This window comes from Carassius gibelio, chromosome A17 (genome assembly GCF_023724105.1).
Source record: "Carassius gibelio isolate Cgi1373 ecotype wild population from Czech Republic chromosome A17, carGib1.2-hapl.c, whole genome shotgun sequence".
Lineage (NCBI taxonomy): Eukaryota > Metazoa > Chordata > Actinopteri > Cypriniformes > Cyprinidae > Carassius > Carassius gibelio.
The window spans coordinates 12,962,727-12,984,536 of NC_068387.1; the positions used below are offsets into that span (position 1 = coordinate 12,962,727).

The following is a 21,810-nucleotide window of genomic DNA, read 5'->3' on the forward strand; positions in this document are numbered from 1 at the left end:
ATCTCTGTCACCCAGTGATCCTGTCAGGCATATTAGCCTTTTACATTTCCCTGTATTTAATCTAGACATGGTTTAATAAATAAAATGTTGTAAAAAAAAAAAACTCAAATGGATTCCCTGCTTGTATACCATTAAGCATGTTTTAATCAACACTCATTCACTCAACACTCATTATTCAGACGTTTTGTTTTTATCTTTAGTAAGACTTGCCCAAGCTGTTTGTGACAGTTAACAGTTTCTTTATTTCAGATTTATCAAAGCTCAGGCTTCAGGCACTCTCACTAAGAGGAATCCCGAATTACTTTCTAATCCCACAATGTCACTAATGGTGGCCATTAGAGGCCTGACTGAGGGACGAACCGGACTGTATCTGTGATATGAAGATTACCAGAGATGAGATCATTTATCTTAGTGGTAAATCCATGCTGCCTTTAGAGTGATTTCTTAATCAGATTGTGATGATCACTGACTAAGCTGCTGTGCCGTTAAGTAACGTAGGTAATTAAAATATCTGAAATGTGGTGTAAAATGAGGAAGGATATTCACTTTGATAGTATGCATGTAAAATACATCAGTCATATATTTGAAATCAATAAAAATATTTGAATTATTAATTGATTTCGGCATCCTGTCTTTTCAGCATGGCTCAATGACTTCATTTTATATTTTAATGTAAATTCTAAATTATATATATATATATATATATATATATATATATATATATATATATATATATATATATATATATATATATATATATAATCTATAATTTGGCTATATCATTTAATAATGCCATTTTTATAGGGATTACACATGCCATGATAAATAAATAAATATTACTTTTCATTTATATTATTTGACAACTCTCTTAGAATTTTAAATACACTGATACTTTTAGTTTTGTTTACATTGATCAGAACATTGCTGACATTCTAAACTCTTCATGCTTCACAATTTACCGTCTAATTCTGTTTCATCTGTTTCATTAAAATAATGGTAATAATGTGATAAGTAAGATTCAGTTCGTTTTATTGATGTAGCAGTATGTAAAAAACGAGACCGTGAAATGTGGATTGAGGAAGGTAAAGTGGTCTCTTCCTGCCCCCTGCTGGACATTTGCTGTAATTTATAGGTAATTTACTAGAATACAATTTGCTTAATAAACACATCGATACATTGGTGTTTACTTATTAATAAATAAATAAATTTCTGGAGGATTGTGTAGGTTTTTAAGTTTTTCAGTTTGCATGAATTAACTTTAAAATGTTAACAGTTTAAATTGTTCACTAACAATAGCCAACAGTGTTATAGGCATCACAAGAGAATTCAGTCCTTTTTTTCTTCTAAAAATCAATAAAAATTTCAGCTGATCTCAAATTCTATCTATCTATCTATCTAAAAGCACTGATATTTTGAATGAAAAAAAGACCTAGAATTACAATAATTGTTAATCTGAAATGCGTAAAATACACACCATTCAAAGAAAGAATTATGCAAATGTTTTCGTACATGATATATTATGAAATGTTAAAAGTGATAGGAATTACCCAGAAAATGTTTTTATTTTATTTTACTAAAATGTGTCCCAAAATGCAGTAATCAACTCAACCTGTTTCTACATCGGTGTATATATCATTTTTATATCATAATGAACTTTAAAACCAAATAAAATAACATTTTCCTTGAGGAGGGTGTTCATAGCTTAAATTATTATGAATAGTTCCCCATGGAAAGGCAGCAGAACAGTACGGACCCAAAGACACGAGAGAACGGCGCGCTAAAAGCGGAAGTGACGTATTTTGTTGTTACCCATCCTCCGCGCTACAGTTATTGGTGGCATGGACGGGAAAAATAATTGCTTGGCTACCGTTACCTTAGCGAGCGTGTCTCGATTATAACAGTTTTCCACATTTGAAATGTTTTTGGCTGGGCTTTGAATCAATATAGCAAATATTACTCCCATCATCATTAATCATCTGCAAGCAAACGGCTTCTTCTCGCGCTCTTGTGAGGACTCCTACGTCATTTAGCAAGTTTTGCTTCTCTAAACAAAATGGCGGACAATGAAGACGATATTAATTCAGCGTCCAAATCTGCTGCAACGACTATGGAAAACGTCGATGCGAGCGGATCTCAGCCGCAGCCCGAGACGACACAAACTGCAGCCGAAGCTGGAAATCATCAAGAAGACGCGAGCAAGCCCGCAGAAGGGGGCGTCGATCAAGGCCTCGCCGAGTTAATGCACAGCGAGACCGCGGTGGATGTCGGAGCTCTGGACGGTAACGTTAACGTTACTCAGGAGGTGATCGGGCAGATCGTGGGCGGTGAGGTGATAACCGACCCGAATATCATCACGTCTTACGTCCAGGCCTCTGCAGAGGCAGGTGTGACTGCTGAATGCACCACTGTAAGCGGGGAAGTCTTAAACGCTCTCGCGCCGACGACCACCATCATTTACGTTCAGCCCGACGGCAGCTTCGTGGAGAGCTCGGGGCTATCGGCCGAGGAACAGCAGCAGTTAATCGAGCAGTTAACAGAACAACAGTTAGTCCATGTGGCAGGTACTGAGACAGCAGTGAAACCATCCACTTCTCCTATCGTCGACGTGCAGCAGGTGATAGTGAGTAAAGCACAGGTAATTGCCCAGGCCGAGCCGGCTGCGACACATACAACGACCCCAAAGATATTGCAGAGACCTGTCACGACGCAGACGACGTCCTACATCGCGCTGGACTCCAGTAACTTGCAGTTGGCGACAGCGATCGCGCCGCGGCCCGTCAGTGTCGCGCAGAACGCGTCGCAGCAGCTGCAGAGCGTCGCCAAACAGATCGCGCTGCAGCAGTCGCACAACGGAGCGCACGCGACCGCGCAGAAGGTACCGTGGGGTCTTTCATTACTTGTAGAAACTGTATTAACTTACCAGAAAATAGTTTTTTTTTACAGTGTAGAATGGGAATGTAAGTACTTTCTCTTGTTTCCCCCCCCCCACCTACTTCATACATAACTGATTAACAAGCATTTCCCTCATTTTCCTTTCCTTCTGTACTTTTTTTCTTTTCCTTCCTTATGTACTTCCTTTTTTCTGCGGAAACTTCCTTCTGTATGCACTTCCTTTTCCCACATGTATTTCCTTCTCTGCTTCATCCCTTCCTTCTGTGCATATCTCCTTCTGTTTGTCCCTCTGTACATTCTTTCGTCCACAAGTATATCCTTCTCTACTTTCCTGCTGAACATACTTCCCTTCTTCCACACAAAGTTCCTTCTGTATTTTGTTTTGTGCGTTTCTTCCACAAATAAGTCCTTTTGTACTTAATTTCTTCTGCACAGATTTCCTCCCATACATCCTCCTTTCTTCCATAAATATTTCCATCTGTTCTGAACAGATTTCCTTCCACAAGGTCTGTTGAACACTTCTGTAAATACTTCCTTCTGTACTCCCATTTTACCATGTGTATTTCTTTATTTACTTTTTTCGGCATTTCCTTCCTTCTAACTTCCTTCCTCCCTTCCTTTTGTACTTACTATCTTCTGCACAGATTACCTTTCTGTCATCCTTCTGTATATTTTATTCCCACAAGCATTTCATTCTGTACTTCCTTTCTCCCACACAAATATCTTTATTTTTCTTTCTTAATTGTGCATTTCATAAAGAAATTGTTAAAAGAAATGGTCAAGTACTTTAGATCACATGTTCATTTCTGATTTCACTGATTTCTCAAGCAAGTTTTGTAAAAGAAACCAGTCCTTTTTATTTTACAGTAGTATAGTATAAGTAGTGTCCTGCATGCATTCAGTCAGATATTCTGTGTAAGCAAATTGTTTACCCATTTATCTCCAAAGTTCATGTTGTTTTTCCACACCTTGAATTATTTAGGTAGCTGAGCCCATCCAGATTCAAGTTCAGGCACCTCTGAAGCAAGACAATAAACAACGGCAGACGACTCCAATAACAATTTTACAGCCGCAGAATCTGTCAGCCAGTCAGCCGCTGGTGAAGGTTTCAACCGTAGGAACACTGAGCAGCCCACAGATCTTCCACATCACCCCTATGCCTGGACAGCAGCAGTATTTCTTACAGAACACAAGCGATCCTCCAATTCAGCTTCTCCTTCAGAAACCAGCTCCTGTTGTTAGCACCATTTCTGTCCCCATTAGTAAGGTACACGTCCCGGCACCTGCCACGGTTAAGAGTCCACCAGCCAAACCAACTGTTCCTACCCCAAAGATCCTAGTGCCGTCTCCGATTCTTTCATCTTCTCCAGCCAAGGTAACAATTCCCTCCAAAGTCATACCTGTGGAAACAAAAACCGCAACTCAATCTGTGGAAAAAACCACACAAAAAGTTAAAAATCGCCAGAAGAAACCTCCGAAAATCCAGACCCGATCTGGTCGGGTGTCCAGACCACCTAAGTACAAGGTGAAAGACTACAAGTTTATTAAGAACGAGGACTTGGCAGAAAGCCACCAGTCTGATTCAGATGACTACTCCGAGATAAGTGTGGAGGATGAGGATGGAGAGGAAGGCAAGAAGAAGTCCTCAGATGTGACTCTCAACCTCCGCGACAAAGCCTTTAAATGTGATACCTGTGAGAAGTCGTACATCGGCGTCGCCGGTTTGAACAGACACTATAAGCTAAATCCCACACATGACAAGAACCCGACTCCGACTCAAGCAGAAGACCTCTCCAAAACTAGAGACGAACAGCCTTCAGGAACAGAAGTCACCGACACTAGTCAAGTGAAAACACTCAGTACTCAAAAAGTAAGAGGATTTGTTTGGATTGCTTGATATTAGGGGTCTCAGATCGTGAAATTGATTGATCAGATAATTGCATATCAAATATTTCAGGTTCAAGAAATTGGGAAGGTAGAACCCAGGAGACCTGGGAGGCCCAGGGGACCAGGACGGCCTGGTCTTCCTAGGAGGCCTGGACGGCCACCTAAAAGAGGACGACCAGGAAGGCCACCCAAGTACCCCAGAGGAATGACCTTGGAGGAGCAAGCACAAAGACAGAGGAACCGACTAAAAGAAGTAAGATCTGGTTTGCTGCGTGCTGAGTAGGTGTACTTTGAATGCCAAAAGAGGCTTTTTGTGTTTTATTACCATATATATTTGTTGCTTCACATCATGAAACTGCTGGGTACACTGCTGGGGTGGGTGATGTAAGCATAATGTTATAACAGTACTCTTAAACAGTACAGTACTCTGTGGAATAAAAAAAAAAAAAAAGAGGCTTCTGTTTTGCATTTTTGGATTATTCATGACAAGTTATGTTCCCAGTCTGAAAGAAAAGTTGAATTATGAAAATGTACTTAAATGTTATGATGTGTGAAAGACCATTCACACCAAGATCTATCTGAATATTATTAGTGTGATTCTGATTGGCTGTCAATATTTGTATTGTTCATCAGTTGGAAAAAAATGATTCGGAGTCGTTATTGTTGTGATGTGGACATCCCTATCCACCTTTTTCCTGATTTAAAAATGGGCGTCGCCATTTGTAAATTCTATGGGTAAAGCTTCCAGTCTCAATAGTGTCCAGCTATTTTTAGCTGTACAAAACAGTTCATTTTGCTGCTTGATATTGACAATTGATGTGTCCTATTATATTATTTTAATCTGTTATCTTAATTAAGAACACAATGGTTTGAACTGCAATCAGTTTTACTGTTTACTGAATGTTATTCTCCTCGTTATTTACGGCTAATGAAACGGAAGTCTCACCCATAGACTTACTTCTGCGTTGAGGAAAAAGGTGGATATTTATAGTATTAGAGTAATAAAGTATTAATGAGTTTTAAAACGTTCTAGTTGATTTTGTTTTACCTTTTTTTTTTTTTTTTTTTTTTCATCTTTCTTCAGTTTATTAAACAATATGATGATGAAGATCTCATGGAGATCGTGCTTCCACGTCTGGCCAGAGTCATGACTGTATGGGAGTTTGTGCTGATGAAGGTAAGTTTAGACATTCTGAAACATGGGATAGATTGTTTTAATTTTGGTGGTGGTCTGGTGGTGTCCATTTCTCTGTAAACTAGCATGTTATTCCATGTATTGTAAGCATTTCATGCAAGCTTGCAGTATGCTTTTCTCTACAGGTGGAAAAGGGTTACCCATCAAAGCAACAGTTCCCGAGCGTGTACCATGAATTTGAACAACTACACAGCGAGGTGAAGAAGATGGCCCTGGAATATTTGCACACTTCACCAGCCTCCCGTCCGGCTATAGAGGTTAACAACATGGGAGTACGTATCGCAAGACATTTAGCCACAGCAGCTTTCTGCTCAAACATTAGTACCATACAAATATTCTGTCATTCCAGGTTTTACAATCCTTGGGTATAACCGATCCCAATGCACTAAAACTCCTGACTTCCTCTGAAGGACAACATAGTCAAAAGACAAATCAAGCAGAGCCACGAGCAAATCAGACCACCAAGAGCCTACGGAGTATCGAGGTACATTCTGTGCAAAAATCATTCCAGTGCAGACTCCTTTATGCAAGTGTACATAGCACACATTGCTCAGCTGCAGTTTCCGAATTATTCACTTCTGTTTAATAACTAGTCATTTAATTCAGGGAGTTTGAAACCTTTTGATGGCCTGCCTGAACCTCCAGAAATCATTTTAATATGCTGATTTGGTGCTCAGGAAACATTTTCTCTTATTATCAGTGTTGAAAATCATTGTGCTGCTTGATATTTTTGTGGAAACTGATTGTTTGATGAATTGAAAGTTTAAAAGAACAGCATTTATTTAAATAGAAATAATTTGTTACATTAACGTTTGCAACTGTACTGTTACTTTTGATCAATTTAATGTGTCCTTGTTGAACAAAAAGTATTAATTTATGTATTTTTGAGTTAACCTCGAAAACTCTTGAGTTAGTAGACACTTTTATATATATATATTTTTCTTGATTTGTTCCTCCTGCAAACGTTAATTTACCTAGATCCATTTTATCACCATTCCACTTTGAGCTGTTCTGGACTACCTGTCATAGTTTTATGTGAATTAAACGGTTTACTGTGTATAGTAATAATTTTTCCTCTTTATGTTGTTCTTAGAATGCCAAAATGTTGCCTCCTGCAAAACGGTTCAAAATAGAAAACTGCAACGAAGAAACCAACGGCTATCAAGTTAATCAGAATGGTATCCAGAAGGACGAGAGTGTTGATGGCTCTATGCTGCGGAAGCCTCAGGTGGTGCTGACCAGACTGGAGGACTTGACTTCTGTAGATCTAACCTCAGAGGACGCTACACAGAGCACTGAAAGCACCGTCCCAGACAGGACAGAGGAAGAGCCTATGGAGACTGAAGTGTCTTCTTCAGATTCTGATGCCACAAAAACAGTAGAAGACCCAGAGCTCTCCAAGGTTCTGAACAGCAGCGTCGTCGTGGACATCGTGGATCAAATGGAACAGTTGGAACAAGCTCTGAGCACAGACTCCGAGTTTAAGACCTCGCAAGAAGCTACTCAACAAGAGGTTCAAGACAGCCAGACCGACGACGCTCTCGAAGACCCCGAGGCCAGTCAGGTGGTGCAGCAAGAATCTCCATTTATTATCCAGACAGCAGAGGGGCTCGTCATGCAGAGCGCAGAAGAGTTAGCCGCCAAAGGCATCGTCATCGTCAATGGGCCCGATGGAACCATGATGCACATCGAGGCACCTGAAGGCGTTCCCTTAGAGACCGTTCATGCCCTGCTAGGCATTGAAACCGAAAGAAAGACTTAACGGAGTCAGATCTTCACGTCCTGTTTTTGTCCATTATTCACACCGTACATACGTTCTGTCAGTGTAATGGTGTTTTTTCAATGAACTTTTATTGCATTCTTTGTAAATTTGTATAAAAACAGTATTATTATATATTAGTGGGTTTTTTTTTGTTTATACAAAAAGAAGTCATTGTTCATTTCAAATTTTAGAGAAGGTTCGCTTATGTTGGAAAATCTTAACTATTGGTTTCAGCGTCCGTGACTATGTAGCTGCGTGTTACAGGTCTCAAGAGGAAAGTGATGACGTCACACTAAATTGTGGAGGGAATCCAGTGTTTTTCATTCTGGAAACTGATTCTTTCACAGCATGCACAGATGGGAGGAAAGAAAATAGTATCTGCCAAAACTAAGTTATGGACTCCAGCAAGGTTCAGTAAAGCTGTGGTAAGATTTTTGTCAAACTGTGTCCACTTAGTTGGCCATCCAGTGAAATCTGTATATAACCGTTCCTTTATGTTAGCAAGCCAGGCTGTAGTTCTAATACAGTTTAAATTGGTTACCCCATGAGATTTCATTTATTCAGACACGTTTGTTTGTTTATTTGTTTGAAAACTAACCCTTATCTTAAGGCTGAAATTGGTTGATCCCTAGAGGTCTGATCCAAAAACATGATATTTTGAGTTGTCTTGTACATAGGGGATGTTTCGGTTTTGATAACTGGCCACTCCAAGCTGTAAGAAAACGCTCTAGATTTGTAAAACAAACTGAGAAAACACGAGGTGCTTATAATCTTAGCCTGCAGCCTCAGATGTTCATTGTTTCTGTTATTTAGTAGTCTGTCTAGTGCAAAAGTCATTTGGAAAGTTGTTGCACTATTTTATTACTTTTTATATATTATCTGGTTTACTGTGTTTTTGAAACATCTCAGCATTTTTAATACAAAGGGACATGTTCGTATATGACATTAAAACATTTGAGTGAGTTTATGGAGTTAAGACTTTGTATGGTACAGATTGCTTTCAAGGCAGTAATAAAGTACAAAAATAGTATATTTTCAAGAAATAAATCTGAAGGTTAAACATTACATCAAAGCTATATAGATGTCATGATATGCTGTTTACATCATCCTCATGCATAGACTCAAGACTGAATCACAAAGGTCTGTGACTTGTTTCCAATGGCAAACTCTCTAGTAGCGGTTCTCCTGTATCCTCAGTGTAGAGTTGATACAGTCACGATGACCAGTAGATCGTGGAAAGTTCAGCATTAGCCATGTGGGCCAATTCTTGCAGTATAGTCTTTTTCAGTGCCAACTTTTGCTTGTATGACTCGTAAAGCTTGGAAGATACTTCAACTGTCACGAAGGGGACAAAAAACAAGGGTGATGAGTGATTATGGGACATTGACATACGTTTTTGAAAATGAGATTATATAGAGCTTTCATGTATTTCAGGTACCAGTCTTTTTAAATAATATATAATTATACATATTATGATTGTCATGCATATAAAAACTTACAGAACATATACACACCCTTAGACAATCCATGATGCAGATGAGTTGGTTCTTTATCAGAACAGATTTGGAGAAATTTAGCTTTACATCACTTGTTCACCAGTGCATCCTCTGAATTCCAATCTGATCCTCAGTGAATGGGTGCCCTCAGAATAAGCATTTGAACAGCTGATAAAAACATCACAAAGAATCCACACATCCATCCACTCCAGTCGATAAATCATTGTCTTGTGAAGTGGAAAAATGTTTCATCAGCTGTCTGGATTCTCATTCTGACGGTATCCATTCAGAGCACCTATTGGTGAGCAAATTATGCCAAATTTTCCCGAATATGTTATGAAGAAACAAAATAATTTACTTCTTGGGTGGCCTTTTTGTCATTTTTGGGGTAACTATTCCTTTAAGGGTTTGCATATGCAAAGACTAACTGCTTCACACTAAATTTGTGTGTGTGTGTATATATATATATATATATATATATATATATATATAGAATATAGTGTACAGATAGTGAGTTTACGGGTTCATGGCAAATTTTTACATCTCTCCTGTTTAACTTCTGGAGAACGACCTCCTGAAATGCTCTGGTCTGTAATGAGGAGTGTCGTGCAGCTCGTCTCTACAGAATCCCCATCAGCTGATCAAGAGCATTAAGATTGAGTGAAATACATGTCCACTAGACCCTTAGAGGGGGTGTACTCATTTATACTGTGCACTGTATGTGTGTGTGTGTATGTATGTATATATATATACACACACACACATACACACACACATTTATAAGTATACCAATTTTATTAAAGTAAACTTTGTACATACAGTACAGATCCCAGATCAAATTAACCTAAACAGAAAATGGGATAGTTTGGTGTTTTGTACTTGACTGAGCATTTGTTTCTTACCAAACTGTTGTGTGGAGCGTGTCCTTTCTCTTCATACTGGAATGCTTCTAACTCACAGATGCCACCCACACTCAGCATGGACTATCTTCTCCATCTTTGACAACATGTTTTCCTTTGAAGAAACAATTTAGACTACAGAATTTTTTTTACAAAAATGAAGTATTGCTAATGCTAGTTCTCAAAAAATTACCATTTTATCCACAACGTCTTGTAATCTTCTCCCAGCTCTTGGGTGCTCTGTTTCAAGTTCTCTGAAAAGTCTCCAGCTGCCAGACTTCCTCCTTCCATCACAACATCAGGCTCGATATCCGATCTGGGAACAGACATGATGCAGAAAACTGGTTACAGTGTAAAAGAGCGGGTAGATTGCTCACACATACATATGCAAAAATGAATATAAACGCATTCGAATTATAAGTATAATTTCTGTTTATAGTATTTTTAATTTTTTTATTGACACGTTACATTTTTTGCTCAGTCCCAGATTAACAATTTCAGTCGCAATCGTGCATCCCTCGTCATTTAATCGCTCCCATTTCAGGATGAGATTATGCCAATCTGGCATTGTCATTTAATTTCCTGGCACTTTTCCTGGGGTCGTGGACTCCATATTAAGCATTTAATAGTGCTTAATTTAAATGCGTACAGTGCAATAATATCAGTTGAATTATGTGCTTTTTCTCATCACGTAATTTGACAGAACATATGACCCATCTGCAAATTTTAAATATGTATAATTGTCATTATTGCATTTTTTACGTATTTTGTTCATCACATTGAATTGATCTTTTTAAAATGTTAATTATTAATGGGTACAGTACTAATATTAGTTGTTTATTAGTATTAGGCACTAATCAAAAGCATCAGAGAATCTGTTTGTCTGGTCACATTCAGCCCAGCACCCATTTATACTTGTGTCTACAATCAAGACATTTACTTCATAAAAGCTATTTACTCTGCAGACCTTTATACTTCCTGACAAAGGTCCATTGCTTGTTGTTTTCTTGCAGTCTCTTTCTTTTTATCTACATTTCTCTAAAATTAAAATGTGCATAAATCTACATATATTAATGCCCTGTATTAAGATTGAGACATTCTCCCTCGTTTAAAATGGATATTTGCTGTTTATTTTTTTACAGTGGCAATATTACATAAAACAGTTTGTTGTAGTTTCTTATAGCTGGCAATACCATGACTTAGGTGCCCTTGAGCAAGGCATCGAACCCCTAACTCCTCCCTGGACGCTGCAGCATAAATGGCTGCCCACTGCTCCAGGTGTGTGTTCACTGCTGTGTGTGTGCACTTTGGATGGGTTAAATGCAGAGCACAAATTCTGAGTATGGGTCACCATACTTTGCTGAAAGTCAAGTCACTCACTCACTCGCTTAGTTTTGGGAGTTTTGTTCTCCCCCAAAGGCCATTTTTATTTCTTTGATGCTGTCTGCAGCCAAATGACATGCTGATACCTTTGGTATAGGTTGAGAGAGGAGCTCTGGAGCAGCTCTGGATATAACACAACTAAAAGTTGTTATCGTGACAGTCCTATGGAATGCCTTTACTGTGACTTCTGGAGGGTCCCTGACAGGATGTTTGGGAACCGGTTGCTAATGACAGGAACTTTTGGAGCATCAATGTGAGGGACCTCTGGGACCAGTGAAGCTGTGCAAAGAACATCCTGAGACTTTCATCCTCTGTGGGGCCTTGCAAAAACTTCCACCTCAAGCCAAAGAGGCAGATGCAACAAAGGCTTGCAAGGCCTGCAAGACGCTTAGGCTGGAGGGATGGAGGGTCTAACTTTACTAAACCTAAACTATGAACAGTACACATCCCTAGGCAAGTAGTTCTGCAAAGTGCAAAAACTACAACTGCAAGCCGAGGCGCCAGACGCAGGACTGCAGGATTTTTCCATGACTTATAGGGGGACCTGAAACAGAATGTATGAGAAACTGACTATATTGTTGCAGCAGGTACTGAATAGTAACCAAAAGGAAGCGGATGTCCATATTGAGAGAATCAAACCAAACCAACAAACAGGCGAAAAATAAACAAACGACCATGTGTCAATATATACATTTGAGCTTATCTTAGACTTAGTACCTCAAACCAGTCATGAAACAGCATCTCCTCCAAAAGAAGCCTCTGTTCTGGGTTGCTCTTCAGGCAACCTCGAATAAAACGGCAGCATTCTGTGCAGAAAGATATATTACCTTCAACTTCACACCTGCTTTCTAAACTCAGAACAATTCCTGCCATGTCCATTAGGGCATCTTTTATGAAGACTGTTTTTCTGTTTTATATGATTAAGAATGTCAGTTGTCCTTCTTTGCTGTAATGAAGTTCTCACCGTCTGAGAAGCCCGGCTGGAACCACACATCAGCGTCCATCAAGCTGATATCGCTGCTGTCCGGGAAAAGGCTGGTGATCATGGCAAACAGCAGCACGCCCAGCGACCACACTGTTGCCTCCTTCCCGTGGTACTCACCCTTCTCGAAGTACTCGGGAGGGCAGTACATCGCTGTCCCTGAAGGCAAGAGTTTATCACGTTACTCTGAAATGGCATTCATTAAGACACTGTTTAACTGGTCACAAGAGTCTAAGTCCCAAAGGTATTACATACCAGAGTAGGTTTTGTAAGAAGAGCTTTTCAGGAGGTCCCCGCACCCAAAATCGATCAATTTGACCTCCAGGGTCTCTGTGTTGACGAGGAGATTTGGCATTTTGATGTCCCGGTGGAACACCCCCCGGGAACAGCACACGACAGCAGCATCAATCGCCTGCCACATGAAATGACGCGCTAACTCCTCACTAAAGAGGTGGCCATTATACTCCCAGAAAATGTGCATGTCGACACAGGGTGAGGGCCGCTCTAGGACCATGATATACTGGTCTGGATGGTCCTGCCAGTCCAGCAACTCTATGATTTGGCTACAGCTGGGGCCTTGATTGGCCATGATTGTCAGGGCCACCTCAAGAGGAACCGGACTGGGATGATCAGGCTAGAAGAAGGACAGTTTTGATGATGGTTAGATGGAAGTGGTTTCTCAAATAAGCATTTAGTCTATTAAAATATTCGTGCTTTAAGACGTTGTAAATGCAAACAGTGACTAAGTAAAGATGACACAGGGAGCACAGTCTACTTACAAGGCTAATGTATGGCATATTCTCTGTCTTGGCTGCAAGTTTCACAGCCACCGAAAGGCCGTCCTTGTACCGGGTCCCCTCAAAGACGGAGCCGAATCCTCCTTCCCCCATCTTCTTGCCGATATCATATTTCCAGCAAATGTGGTCTATTAAAACATAACTAGTTATTTTTTATCTTTTATTATTTGATAAAGAAGTGATCTGCAGTGACATCATGCTAGACTTAATGTAAAACTATTTTAACATGGCTTGTAATTATCATATAACTATTGTTCTTTTGACAGTACACTCACCCTGGATCCGCGTGATCTCATTACAGTCCAGCTCTCTCAGCAGTTGTGACACACTCTCACCTTCTGACAGAGTAACTGGACTGTCCTGATCTTCCATTAGCTGGTCCTCAGCACTTATGTAGTCTTCAGGACGACTGGAAGAAGCCTCCTGATGATCATTGTCCTCTACAGTACAGATGATGTCCTGTAGAGAAGTCTGATCTGAAGAGAGGAATATCAACCAAATAATATAAAACTGCTATTGCATACTCATATTAATTCTTCATTTAGGGGTACTTTTGACTAGTTTGGAAAAAGTTAAAGTCTTTACATTATTTAATCTATATTAATAACAAATAAAGTATAGAAAGCAGTGTTTTTGTAACGTTTAGTGGGTGGTGTGTTTTTTAATATTATGTGTAAACAGTTAAGAGCATGTCATTTACCATCAGAACACCTAATGGACGGTCCGGAGTCAGCGTCCTGGTCCACCTCACCCTGCTCATCCTGAGCTCCGGTGGATTTGGGGTGAGACAAACAACAGAAAAGAGAGGGGAACCTCCTGTTTTTCTTTGTTTTCTTTCGCCCTTTCTCCTGCTGTCCCTCACCGGTTCCCGCAGGCGTCTCATCAGGACGAGGACGGATCTTCGCCTTGTGTTTGGTGGATGTAACTGATGTACGGGGATTGACCTCATGCACACACTCATCACCTCCTTCCTCCACCTTTTCTCTTCGAGAAAGTCGCTGTCCCATATTTAGCAGACGATAAAAACTCTATCAACAACTTTTAACACCGTTAATGATAACTACTCCTTGCTCGCCACAAACTGAGCAGGTGAGTTTCAAGTCTTTATAGTCCTGTGCTACATTCTAAAACTCTTGGAATTCTTTTATGATGTCACACTGAGCTGAGAGCTCACAGAAATTCTAACACAGTTTAAACAATAATAATAAAAAAAGTATCTAATAAATACATTTCAGGATATTTTGCACCATATTTCTTATCCACTGTTTACCTATTTTATTAATAAATATTTATGAGGTTATAAAAAGTAGAAAATTGTATTATTAAAATGTATTATTGTTATATTAATGACAAAAATTAATTAAAAAAATAAATAAAATAAAATGAGACATTATTAGTGAGTGACCTTTGAAACCCCACTGTAAATAGTTTTCAGAAAACTGTTTTTATATATATATATATATATATATATATATATATATATATATGTATGAAGTAAAGAAAGAATAAAACAAGACTATTACCAATAAAATGGAACCATTTTATTAGTTTTCTTATAAACGTTTTGCACAAGAATTTCACATTTTATAAACACAGATAAGTATATTGGCAAGTGCATTTGACACTTTGTGCCAGGTGAAGTTTCACTTATGCGTGGCTGCATGTTGCACATGTCCATGTAGTGGGTCAGTCAGTTTTTGTAGTGTGCTGATCACTGCTGTATGTGTGCAGTTGATTGTTCTCACAGCTTGATGTCCCCCTGTCTTCTTCAAACTGTGGAAGGCAGTAAAGATCATACAAACGTCTCGCTAAATCATCTGCCTCCTCCACCCCTTCGCAGCTCTTCTGCCAGCTCTGGGGAATGGAGTCAATGCCATAATGTGCTCCTGCGATTGCCCCTGCCATGCAAGCTATGGTGTCAGTGTCACCACCCAGAGCCAAGCTGTAGGCTATTGTCCTCTCCAGTCCTCCGAATCGCTCTGGCAGCCCGTCCCGGGGCTCCAAACAATGCAGCACGCAGAAGATAGCGGTGGGCACAGACTGTAAGGCAGCAATGCCATTCCCTAATACAAAGAAAGAGTGTCAACTTCAAGAAAAACAGCAGAATACCTTTGTGAATGATCAGATCAAAGCTAAGCAATAGTAAAGTGATACTAACCCAGTTCAGATATGACCTCCTCAATGCTCACACTGTTTCTGTCCAGAAGTTCTTTCACTCTGTGCAATCGTGAGCAATATGGAAACTCTGATAGATTGAGTCTGTGGAATAAAACACTGAATCAGTACTCTAATAACTCTTTTTAAATGAACTGTTCACCTCTCTTAATTTACTGCTTCAAATCTGTTCTATCTTGTGCGGAACTTAATAGAAAATATTTTGTACATAAATTAAAAATTCCAATGTCATTTGGACATTGTATTTTTGTATTATTTATATACTATTATAGTATTTTTTATTATATATTTTTAAAATATATTTTTATATTTTCATGTTTCATTTTAATTTTAGTTTAGGTTTTGGTAATTTTGTTATGTGTTATTTTTTATTTAGCTTTTTTTTCAATTCAGTTTTAGTAATTTAGTATTAAAAGTAGCAATTAGTAGTTCTTAATTCTAAAACTATTTTCTTATTTTCATGTAGCTTTAATTAAAAAGAAAAATCATGTTTTTTCATGTTCTTCTGAAGGAAGAAACTCATTCAGGTCTGGAATGACACAAGGGTGAGTAAATTATGACACACTTTTAACTTTTAAACTTTCCCTTTAAAGGTGCAATATGCAAAAATTGAGGTAAAAATATCCATAACATGACCTACACGCATCAAAAGAATGAGAAGAAATAAGGGCGATGATGTCATTAAAAAAAAAGTCAAGTTATAGTGCTGCAGAGATATCAACCTTAATTAGCATTAGCATTACTAGCCCCGGCCCAAAAGGTGTCGTAATACCAGTTTCGGCCATGGGAGGCGGTATGCGGGCAACATAACCACCAGCCAACCTGCAATACACGAATAACTCGCACGGCTTGTCGGCATGCCTGAACCTGATGTCAATCATGTGGAAAGTACAGCCCAGTAGTTCATTTCAGTTCAGGGAAGAGAGAGAAAGGATGACTGAAGCCCTTGGCAAGAGACCACCACCGCGCTCGGAATCACAAATCAAATCCGATTAGAAAAGGAGCCGAACCAGAGTAAACATCGGCACTGCTTTTAATTGCTGGAGACAACTGATGGACCTGAAAGAAATGAGGTTCGACTCCGAACTTGCAACATTTCTTTTGCATTGCTAAGTTAGATGCTGTTAGTATTTCGCTAGAAGTTTGTTTTATATGTTTGTGTATTTGTTTTCGGGAAGTTATAACATAGAAATGTATCGAAGGCTGTTCGATAAACGTGCTAATGTTAGCGATGGCTAACCGTAGCTGCGTTTGATAATTAGCTAGCTATAACTTAACGTTACCCATTTTATTATATCATAACTAACCTGCTCTGTCTAGTCTGTTGGTCTCCATGTCCTCTTTGCTTCGTGGTTTTTCTGTGCGTGAAAAAATTGATTTGTGGTGTGAAAGCGTGTGAAAAGAGTCAATTGTGTGTGTCTCACGGTGAATGCTTGAGAGTTGGCACATTAGTTCCCAAGCAGAATAAAGGACAGGTTGATTATTGCTGTTTAGCATTTGTATTAATCTATGATGTGTCCCTGTTTGTGTACAGGGACATAAAAAATAAATTAAAAGTGGACCAAGGTGTATGAGATTGTTCATTTTAAGTAAAGGATCCTAATATTTCGTCCACAACAATATTTAATGAGGTTAACTTATAACTCCTTGTGGTTAGTCTGCATGAGATCAACAAGCTTGTTTGCTTTGCGGCCGCATTAAATACAAAATAAGCATTCGATCTACGTTAGAGCGTCTGAGCGCTCACAAATCTTTCTGCAGCGTCGTGAGCAGAGCGGTTAGTTAGTCTTCGGCTATGGCTGTAGTGTTGTTGTGAAAGTAGGGGCGGAGCATAGAGACTATGCTGTTTCTCGTTTGTTACTCTAGAGTAGACCAATTCACTTTATTGAGGCATACTGCCCCCATCTGGTATGGAATGTGGAGTATGACTTGATTTTTTTTGGCCAAACATTACAGATGGCACCTTTAAGAAAAATACAACTGAAATGTGTTCTTCCATGGATTCACTTACGCTTGAGCATCAAGCTGGGCTTTTTCATCATTTTCCATCTCTTCCATTTCTGATATCAGTTTGTTGATGAATTCTTTTGGCAGAGCCAAAGCGCCTTGAAGAGACAGATGGACAGCAAGGGCCTGCAACGCCGCCCCATTGTAGCCCAAAGAGCATGAGTGTGTTAACATTGCGCCAAGCCGTGAGTACTGCCAAAAGCAAATGGAAGGACAGAATGTTAGCCTGGGCCAGTCCAAATGATCCTTTCAAATTAAGCATTTAACAATGGTTCTCAACCTTTCGGACTCAAAGGCCCGCCACTGTCAAGCACAATATTCTTATGTTTAAAGTCAAGAATTTTTTAAGTCTACTAGCTTAGATTTGATCATCAGATGACTGTTTACCTTGAAGACATCAGAACGACTTTTGAAGGCCAGGGCAAAGGGTGCTGCTCTCATGGCACCTCCATTGCCAAAAGATCCGCGGCCGCCGAACTGAGCCTGTGCCGGCTGGAAGACATCCTTCAGATGGGGTGCCGCAAGCTTCTGCAGTACCTGTACGACACCTGCGCCATAACCTCGCCCCGGAGCAAGGTTAAACTCCTTTGCAAATCTGGAATTGAGTAAGATGATCAGGAGAATCAACACTTACTTAAAATGACTCTTTTAGTCCTTTCCAATGATAACAAACCTTCGGGCCATGTCTCGTTCATCAAACGCCATCCTGGTGAGGAGTGAATCTGCAACACATCGCATCATGGCTGTGTCATCACTGTACTGAAGGATTCCTGAAAAATGTCAATAACATCACACAATTAGATTCATAGTCAAAAATGTTTAATGAAAGTAAAACTGGTATATTTAGGTGTTCTTTCTATATATATATATATATATATATATATATATATATATATATATGAGAGAGAGAGAGAGAGAGAGAGAGAGAGATGGTGCATAATTTAAAGGTGATTATTGCCTGGTTCCATGAAATAAAGAATAAATATAATTGAAACAAAATAAAGTAAATTTTATACCACCAAAAATGTTACCACGAAGGTACACAATTGTGACCCCTAAATGAGGAATACCAGAGGATTAACAAATACTTTGCAAAAGTTTGTACAGCCGTGAGTAAATATGTTCAATGTATAATATAATCGTAAAACAGGGAAATCCTCACCATCGCCCCGTGTTTCATCCTCCAGAGCGCTGAGATGCTGCAGGACTCGATCTAAAGGAACATCCACAGCGCCTTCAAACTCTCCTCCAATACAGTCGCCCAAAACCGAGCCGACCAGAGCGCCGCGGAACCGGGACAACACACCGGGCGCTGCTGCCGACATTTCCCTAGCTCTATCTTAATATGAACACAAACTGCACTCGAGAAATCGATTCAGACGCTCCTAGTGTTATTCTACAACAGTGACATCCGGGGTTTGTTGACCTGCTTCTTAACGCAGCCTGACAAATATTTGCTTATCACGATTCATCAAACTGTCCGCGAATATTATAATTTCGAACCGATTCTCGAAAATGACTATACCTAACTTTACAGAAACGCTTGGTTCTTCTTATTCAATGCATTTTATTTAATTTTTAAATGACATAATCGCTGCGCAGAACGCTAATGACACGCTGCTATTGAGTAAGGGACCTACGTTTCTACGCCTGCTGATTCAACAAATTCTCAATTCAGAAATTATATAAATCGTGCATATATAAGACCATCATAAACAATTAAAATATAAAGGTACTTTGTAGTTTGGTTATAACTGATTTATAGTACAGGGCTGTTCCTCTTTGTGGGTATTTGTGAATTTCTTTTACTTTCTTTGGTGAATCTGCGCACCTGAGAATGTAGCCCAACATTAGGAAGTTGGCGCGTCAGGCTACTCTTTCTATCTATGATCTGTATATCATGTGCATATTACTCGGATTAACGATGAGAACTGTGTGAATATATGATATGTTTATGATATCTTCGTTTATAATACGTTTGCGCAGCTGTGCTAGTGTTCAAGAGAGAAGAGGCGGTAAGTTAGATTGAAATAACTACGACGTTTTATTTGTCTAAATCAGACGAATTGTGGACTTCTGGAAGTTACTGGACACCTAAAGACAAGTCACGCAGCAACCAAGCAACAAGCCAAGTAATTACTATTAATTAATTACTAAGAGTTTTTTGGTTTAAGTTCAAACTTGCTTTGTACATTTTGAGAGTAACGTTAAATGTAATGTCTCCAACTGTGGACTAATGAGCTCCTAAAGGTAACTACAAGGCGACCTTTAAAAATTATTTTAACCCTTTTGTTTTCTCTTGCAACACCTTTGCGTCCTCAGAGGAACGTTGCTGATGGAAAAATAAACATATTTAAATTCTATTGTGACCGAAATGTCTAGGGGAACATTATTTTTATGGGCCAATACTAAACCATTGAAATATTAAAAAATGTATTCCCTTTTCTATTATGTCACTATTTCCCCTTAGGGGCTCCTATGACATATGAATAAATTTTTAATAAAAATAATTTAAATCAAGCCCTTACAGATGAAAATGTTTCTAGCTGTAGAAACACCCATATTTTGTAGGCTTCATTGTTTGTTCAATTGCCATCAGGTCTGGAAACACGCTTGTTATGAATCCCTGGGACCCCATTACTTACACAGTGACACCTGCTGCTAAGATTTTAGCTAGATGTGTAACATCAGGCACCATGACACAGGTATGTAAACTAAGACATGGATAATTTAGAGATCGTTTTTAAACTGTTATAGGTGGGTAATGTTAAGGATTTGTGTTATGGATCTTATAGGAGGAGCTCGATGCTCTCCCACGGGATTCTGAAGTCTTTTCCACATCTTTACTTAATGCTGAGAAGCTGAACAGAATTAGACATGATCTCGATCAGGTTGATAACAAACTTCATATTTTTTTATTTTCACCACTTAATATTTTTTTATGAGAGAATGAGAGACAAGAGAATGTTCACCCAAAAATGTAAATTCTGTCATCATTTACCCACCCTCGAGTTGTTTCAAAATGAACAAAAAGAAAATATTGGATTGAATGTTGGTAACCAAACAGGTAGATATTGACATTTTGAATATTACAAAAGTCAATGGCTACTGTCAACTTGAGGGTTATGAAATAATGAAAGAATTTACATTTTGGGGTGAACCATCCCTTGACATGATTTTCATTTTTTTGGTCATCCACTCAAGACTAATTTAGATTTAGAGCTGCTGAAGCTGGAAAGAGACAGTGCAGACGTCACTCACCCTCATTATCTCAGTAAGTGTTGCAAATGGAATCATGCACATTTAATGTACACAATTTATATACTAGAAGAGTGTATCTCACTAATGACTGTTTTGTTGTAAGGTCAAAGGTTTGTTTCCTTGCAACAGTTCACTTCCCACCTTCAGGAAGTGTTGCGAGAACAGACAGTCCTACGAGAGAGACTCACAAAGCCACTGTGTCAGCAGAACCTGCCCATTCAGGCTGACCTTCACAGGTCTGATGCATTTAATGTGCCACTCAAAGACATTGGTTTTGCTCAATGTTTTAATGGTATATTTGTATTGAATTAATTGCCAACAGTATTAATTACTGTTTATGACTTTGTGTACAGATATGTGGTAGAGCTCATGGGGATGGTGGTGGAGTTCATTCAGAACTTGGAAGTGAAAATTAAGATGGTTCAAGCAATTCCATCCACTGACAGTTATCTGAGTAATTTGGTAAGTGTATATGTATATACAGCATGTTTTTTTGATTAAAGTAAAAAAAAATATAGACCTATGGTGGTTAAATGTTCATATAAATATGTGATATGCTTTGTTTGAAACCAGTGTTTATATGTAATTTACCTTTATTCTAGCAAACCTGTCTAGTTTATCAATTAAATGCATATTTAACTGTATTTTCTGAACTCTTCTCCATCAGAACAATGCCAGAACTCAGCTGTTGGCTCAGGTCACTGAAGTTGAGAACCTGTACAAGCAAGTTCTTAAGCGACGAGGCCATCTACAGACCAACATTAAAGACATGTCCACTTGATAAAGAATTTCAGAAAATTCTAATATAATGGCACCTACCAATTGGTCAGGATACTAGTGGATATTAATTAATTATTTAAAAAAAGACCTAATCTTCACCTTGTTTCTACTGGTTGTTAACAGGCATCTTTAGATCAAACTGATTCGATTTGTTTTAATTCATGGATTATGCATGTACTGCAACTGTATGTAAATATTGAGACATGCTACATTTTATGTGAGTTTTTTACTTTTGTATTATGTTAAATAATTATAAATAAATGTTCTACCTTTGAAACCAAATGGTTTCATTGC

General features: G+C 38.8%; 4 protein-coding genes across 7 annotated transcripts; 2 read left to right on the forward strand and 2 right to left on the reverse strand.

Annotated features, from left to right (window-relative positions):
• Positions 1-1,793: 1,793 nt before the first annotated feature.
• Positions 1,794-8,699, forward strand: LOC127933372 (uncharacterized). Its single transcript, XM_052530340.1, has 7 exons — positions 1,794-2,875; positions 3,875-4,762; positions 4,850-5,032; positions 5,864-5,956; positions 6,100-6,246; positions 6,324-6,458; positions 7,068-8,699. The coding sequence occupies exons 1-7, from the start codon at positions 2,054-2,056 to the stop codon at positions 7,734-7,736; spliced, it is 2,937 nt and encodes a 978-aa protein (XP_052386300.1). The 5' UTR covers positions 1,794-2,053; the 3' UTR covers positions 7,737-8,699.
• Positions 8,700-12,096: 3,397 nt separating this feature from the next.
• On the reverse strand, positions 12,097-14,443 carry LOC127933580 (serine/threonine-protein kinase pim-1-like). The gene is made up of 6 exons (XM_052530646.1): positions 13,994-14,443; positions 13,569-13,769; positions 13,276-13,421; positions 12,752-13,130; positions 12,479-12,655; positions 12,097-12,320 (listed from the first exon to the last, which is right to left on the reverse strand). Exons 1-6 carry the CDS (start codon positions 14,298-14,300, stop codon positions 12,214-12,216), a joined length of 1,317 nt encoding a protein of 438 aa, XP_052386606.1. The 5' UTR covers positions 14,301-14,443; the 3' UTR covers positions 12,097-12,213.
• A 369-nt stretch (positions 14,444-14,812) lies between these two features.
• LOC127933255 (ADP-ribosylhydrolase ARH3-like) lies at positions 14,813-18,800 on the reverse strand. The gene is made up of 6 exons (XM_052530088.1): positions 18,638-18,800; positions 18,149-18,245; positions 17,863-18,070; positions 17,480-17,667; positions 15,452-15,552; positions 14,813-15,356 (listed from the first exon to the last, which is right to left on the reverse strand). Exons 1-6 carry the CDS (start codon positions 18,798-18,800, stop codon positions 14,980-14,982), a joined length of 1,134 nt encoding a protein of 377 aa, XP_052386048.1. The 3' UTR covers positions 14,813-14,979.
• Positions 18,754-21,798, forward strand: LOC127933256 (HAUS augmin-like complex subunit 2). Of its 4 annotated transcripts, XM_052530090.1 has the most exons (8): positions 18,754-18,891; positions 19,537-19,607; positions 20,075-20,180; positions 20,271-20,366; positions 20,680-20,749; positions 20,840-20,972; positions 21,090-21,198; positions 21,404-21,798. In XM_052530090.1, exons 3-8 carry the CDS (start codon positions 20,094-20,096, stop codon positions 21,515-21,517), a joined length of 609 nt encoding a protein of 202 aa, XP_052386050.1. In that variant the 5' UTR covers positions 18,754-18,891; positions 19,537-19,607; positions 20,075-20,093; the 3' UTR covers positions 21,518-21,798. The 4 variants fall into 4 exon arrangements, with proteins under 4 accessions (XP_052386050.1, XP_052386052.1, XP_052386049.1 ...); XM_052530092.1 differs by lacking the exons at positions 18,754-18,891; positions 19,537-19,607 and adding an exon at positions 19,326-19,490; XM_052530089.1 differs by lacking the exon at positions 18,754-18,891 and having other exon boundaries at positions 19,330-19,607.
• The last annotated feature ends 12 nt before the right edge of the window (positions 21,799-21,810 follow it).

Excerpts from the sequence above, each read along its gene's own strand:
- LOC127933255 (XM_052530088.1), bottom strand. The coding sequence starts at position 18,800 with ATGTCGGCAGCAGCGCCCGGTGTGTTGTCCCGGTTCCGCGGCGCTCTG. Across the intron at positions 15,553-17,479 it reads GCCCAGCTTGATGCTCAAGC|ACTCAATCTATCAGAGTTTC; the intron begins GTAAGTGAATCC and ends TTTATTCCACAG. Across the intron at positions 15,357-15,451 it reads GGAGGTCATATCTGAACTGG|GGAATGGCATTGCTGCCTTA; the intron begins GTTAGTATCACT and ends TCTTTGTATTAG.
- LOC127933580 (XM_052530646.1), bottom strand. The coding sequence starts at position 14,300 with ATGGGACAGCGACTTTCTCGAAGAGAAAAGGTGGAGGAAGGAGGTGAT. Across the intron at positions 13,770-13,993 it reads GTCCATTAGGTGTTCTGATG|ATCAGACTTCTCTACAGGAC; the intron begins GTAAATGACATG and ends TCCTCTCTTCAG. Across the intron at positions 13,131-13,275 it reads ATATGCCATACATTAGCCTT|CCTGATCATCCCAGTCCGGT; the intron begins GTAAGTAGACTG and ends TCCTTCTTCTAG.
- LOC127933256 (XM_052530090.1), top strand. The coding sequence starts at position 20,094 with ATGAATCCCTGGGACCCCATTACTTACACAGTGACACCTGCTGCTAAG. Across the intron at positions 20,367-20,679 it reads TTAGACATGATCTCGATCAG|ACTAATTTAGATTTAGAGCT; the intron begins GTTGATAACAAA and ends CATCCACTCAAG. Across the intron at positions 20,750-20,839 it reads CACTCACCCTCATTATCTCA|GTCAAAGGTTTGTTTCCTTG; the intron begins GTAAGTGTTGCA and ends TTTTGTTGTAAG.
- LOC127933372 (XM_052530340.1), top strand. The coding sequence starts at position 2,054 with ATGGCGGACAATGAAGACGATATTAATTCAGCGTCCAAATCTGCTGCA. Across the intron at positions 2,876-3,874 it reads CGCACGCGACCGCGCAGAAG|GTAGCTGAGCCCATCCAGAT; the intron begins GTACCGTGGGGT and ends TGAATTATTTAG. Across the intron at positions 6,247-6,323 it reads TAGAGGTTAACAACATGGGA|GTTTTACAATCCTTGGGTAT; the intron begins GTACGTATCGCA and ends CTGTCATTCCAG.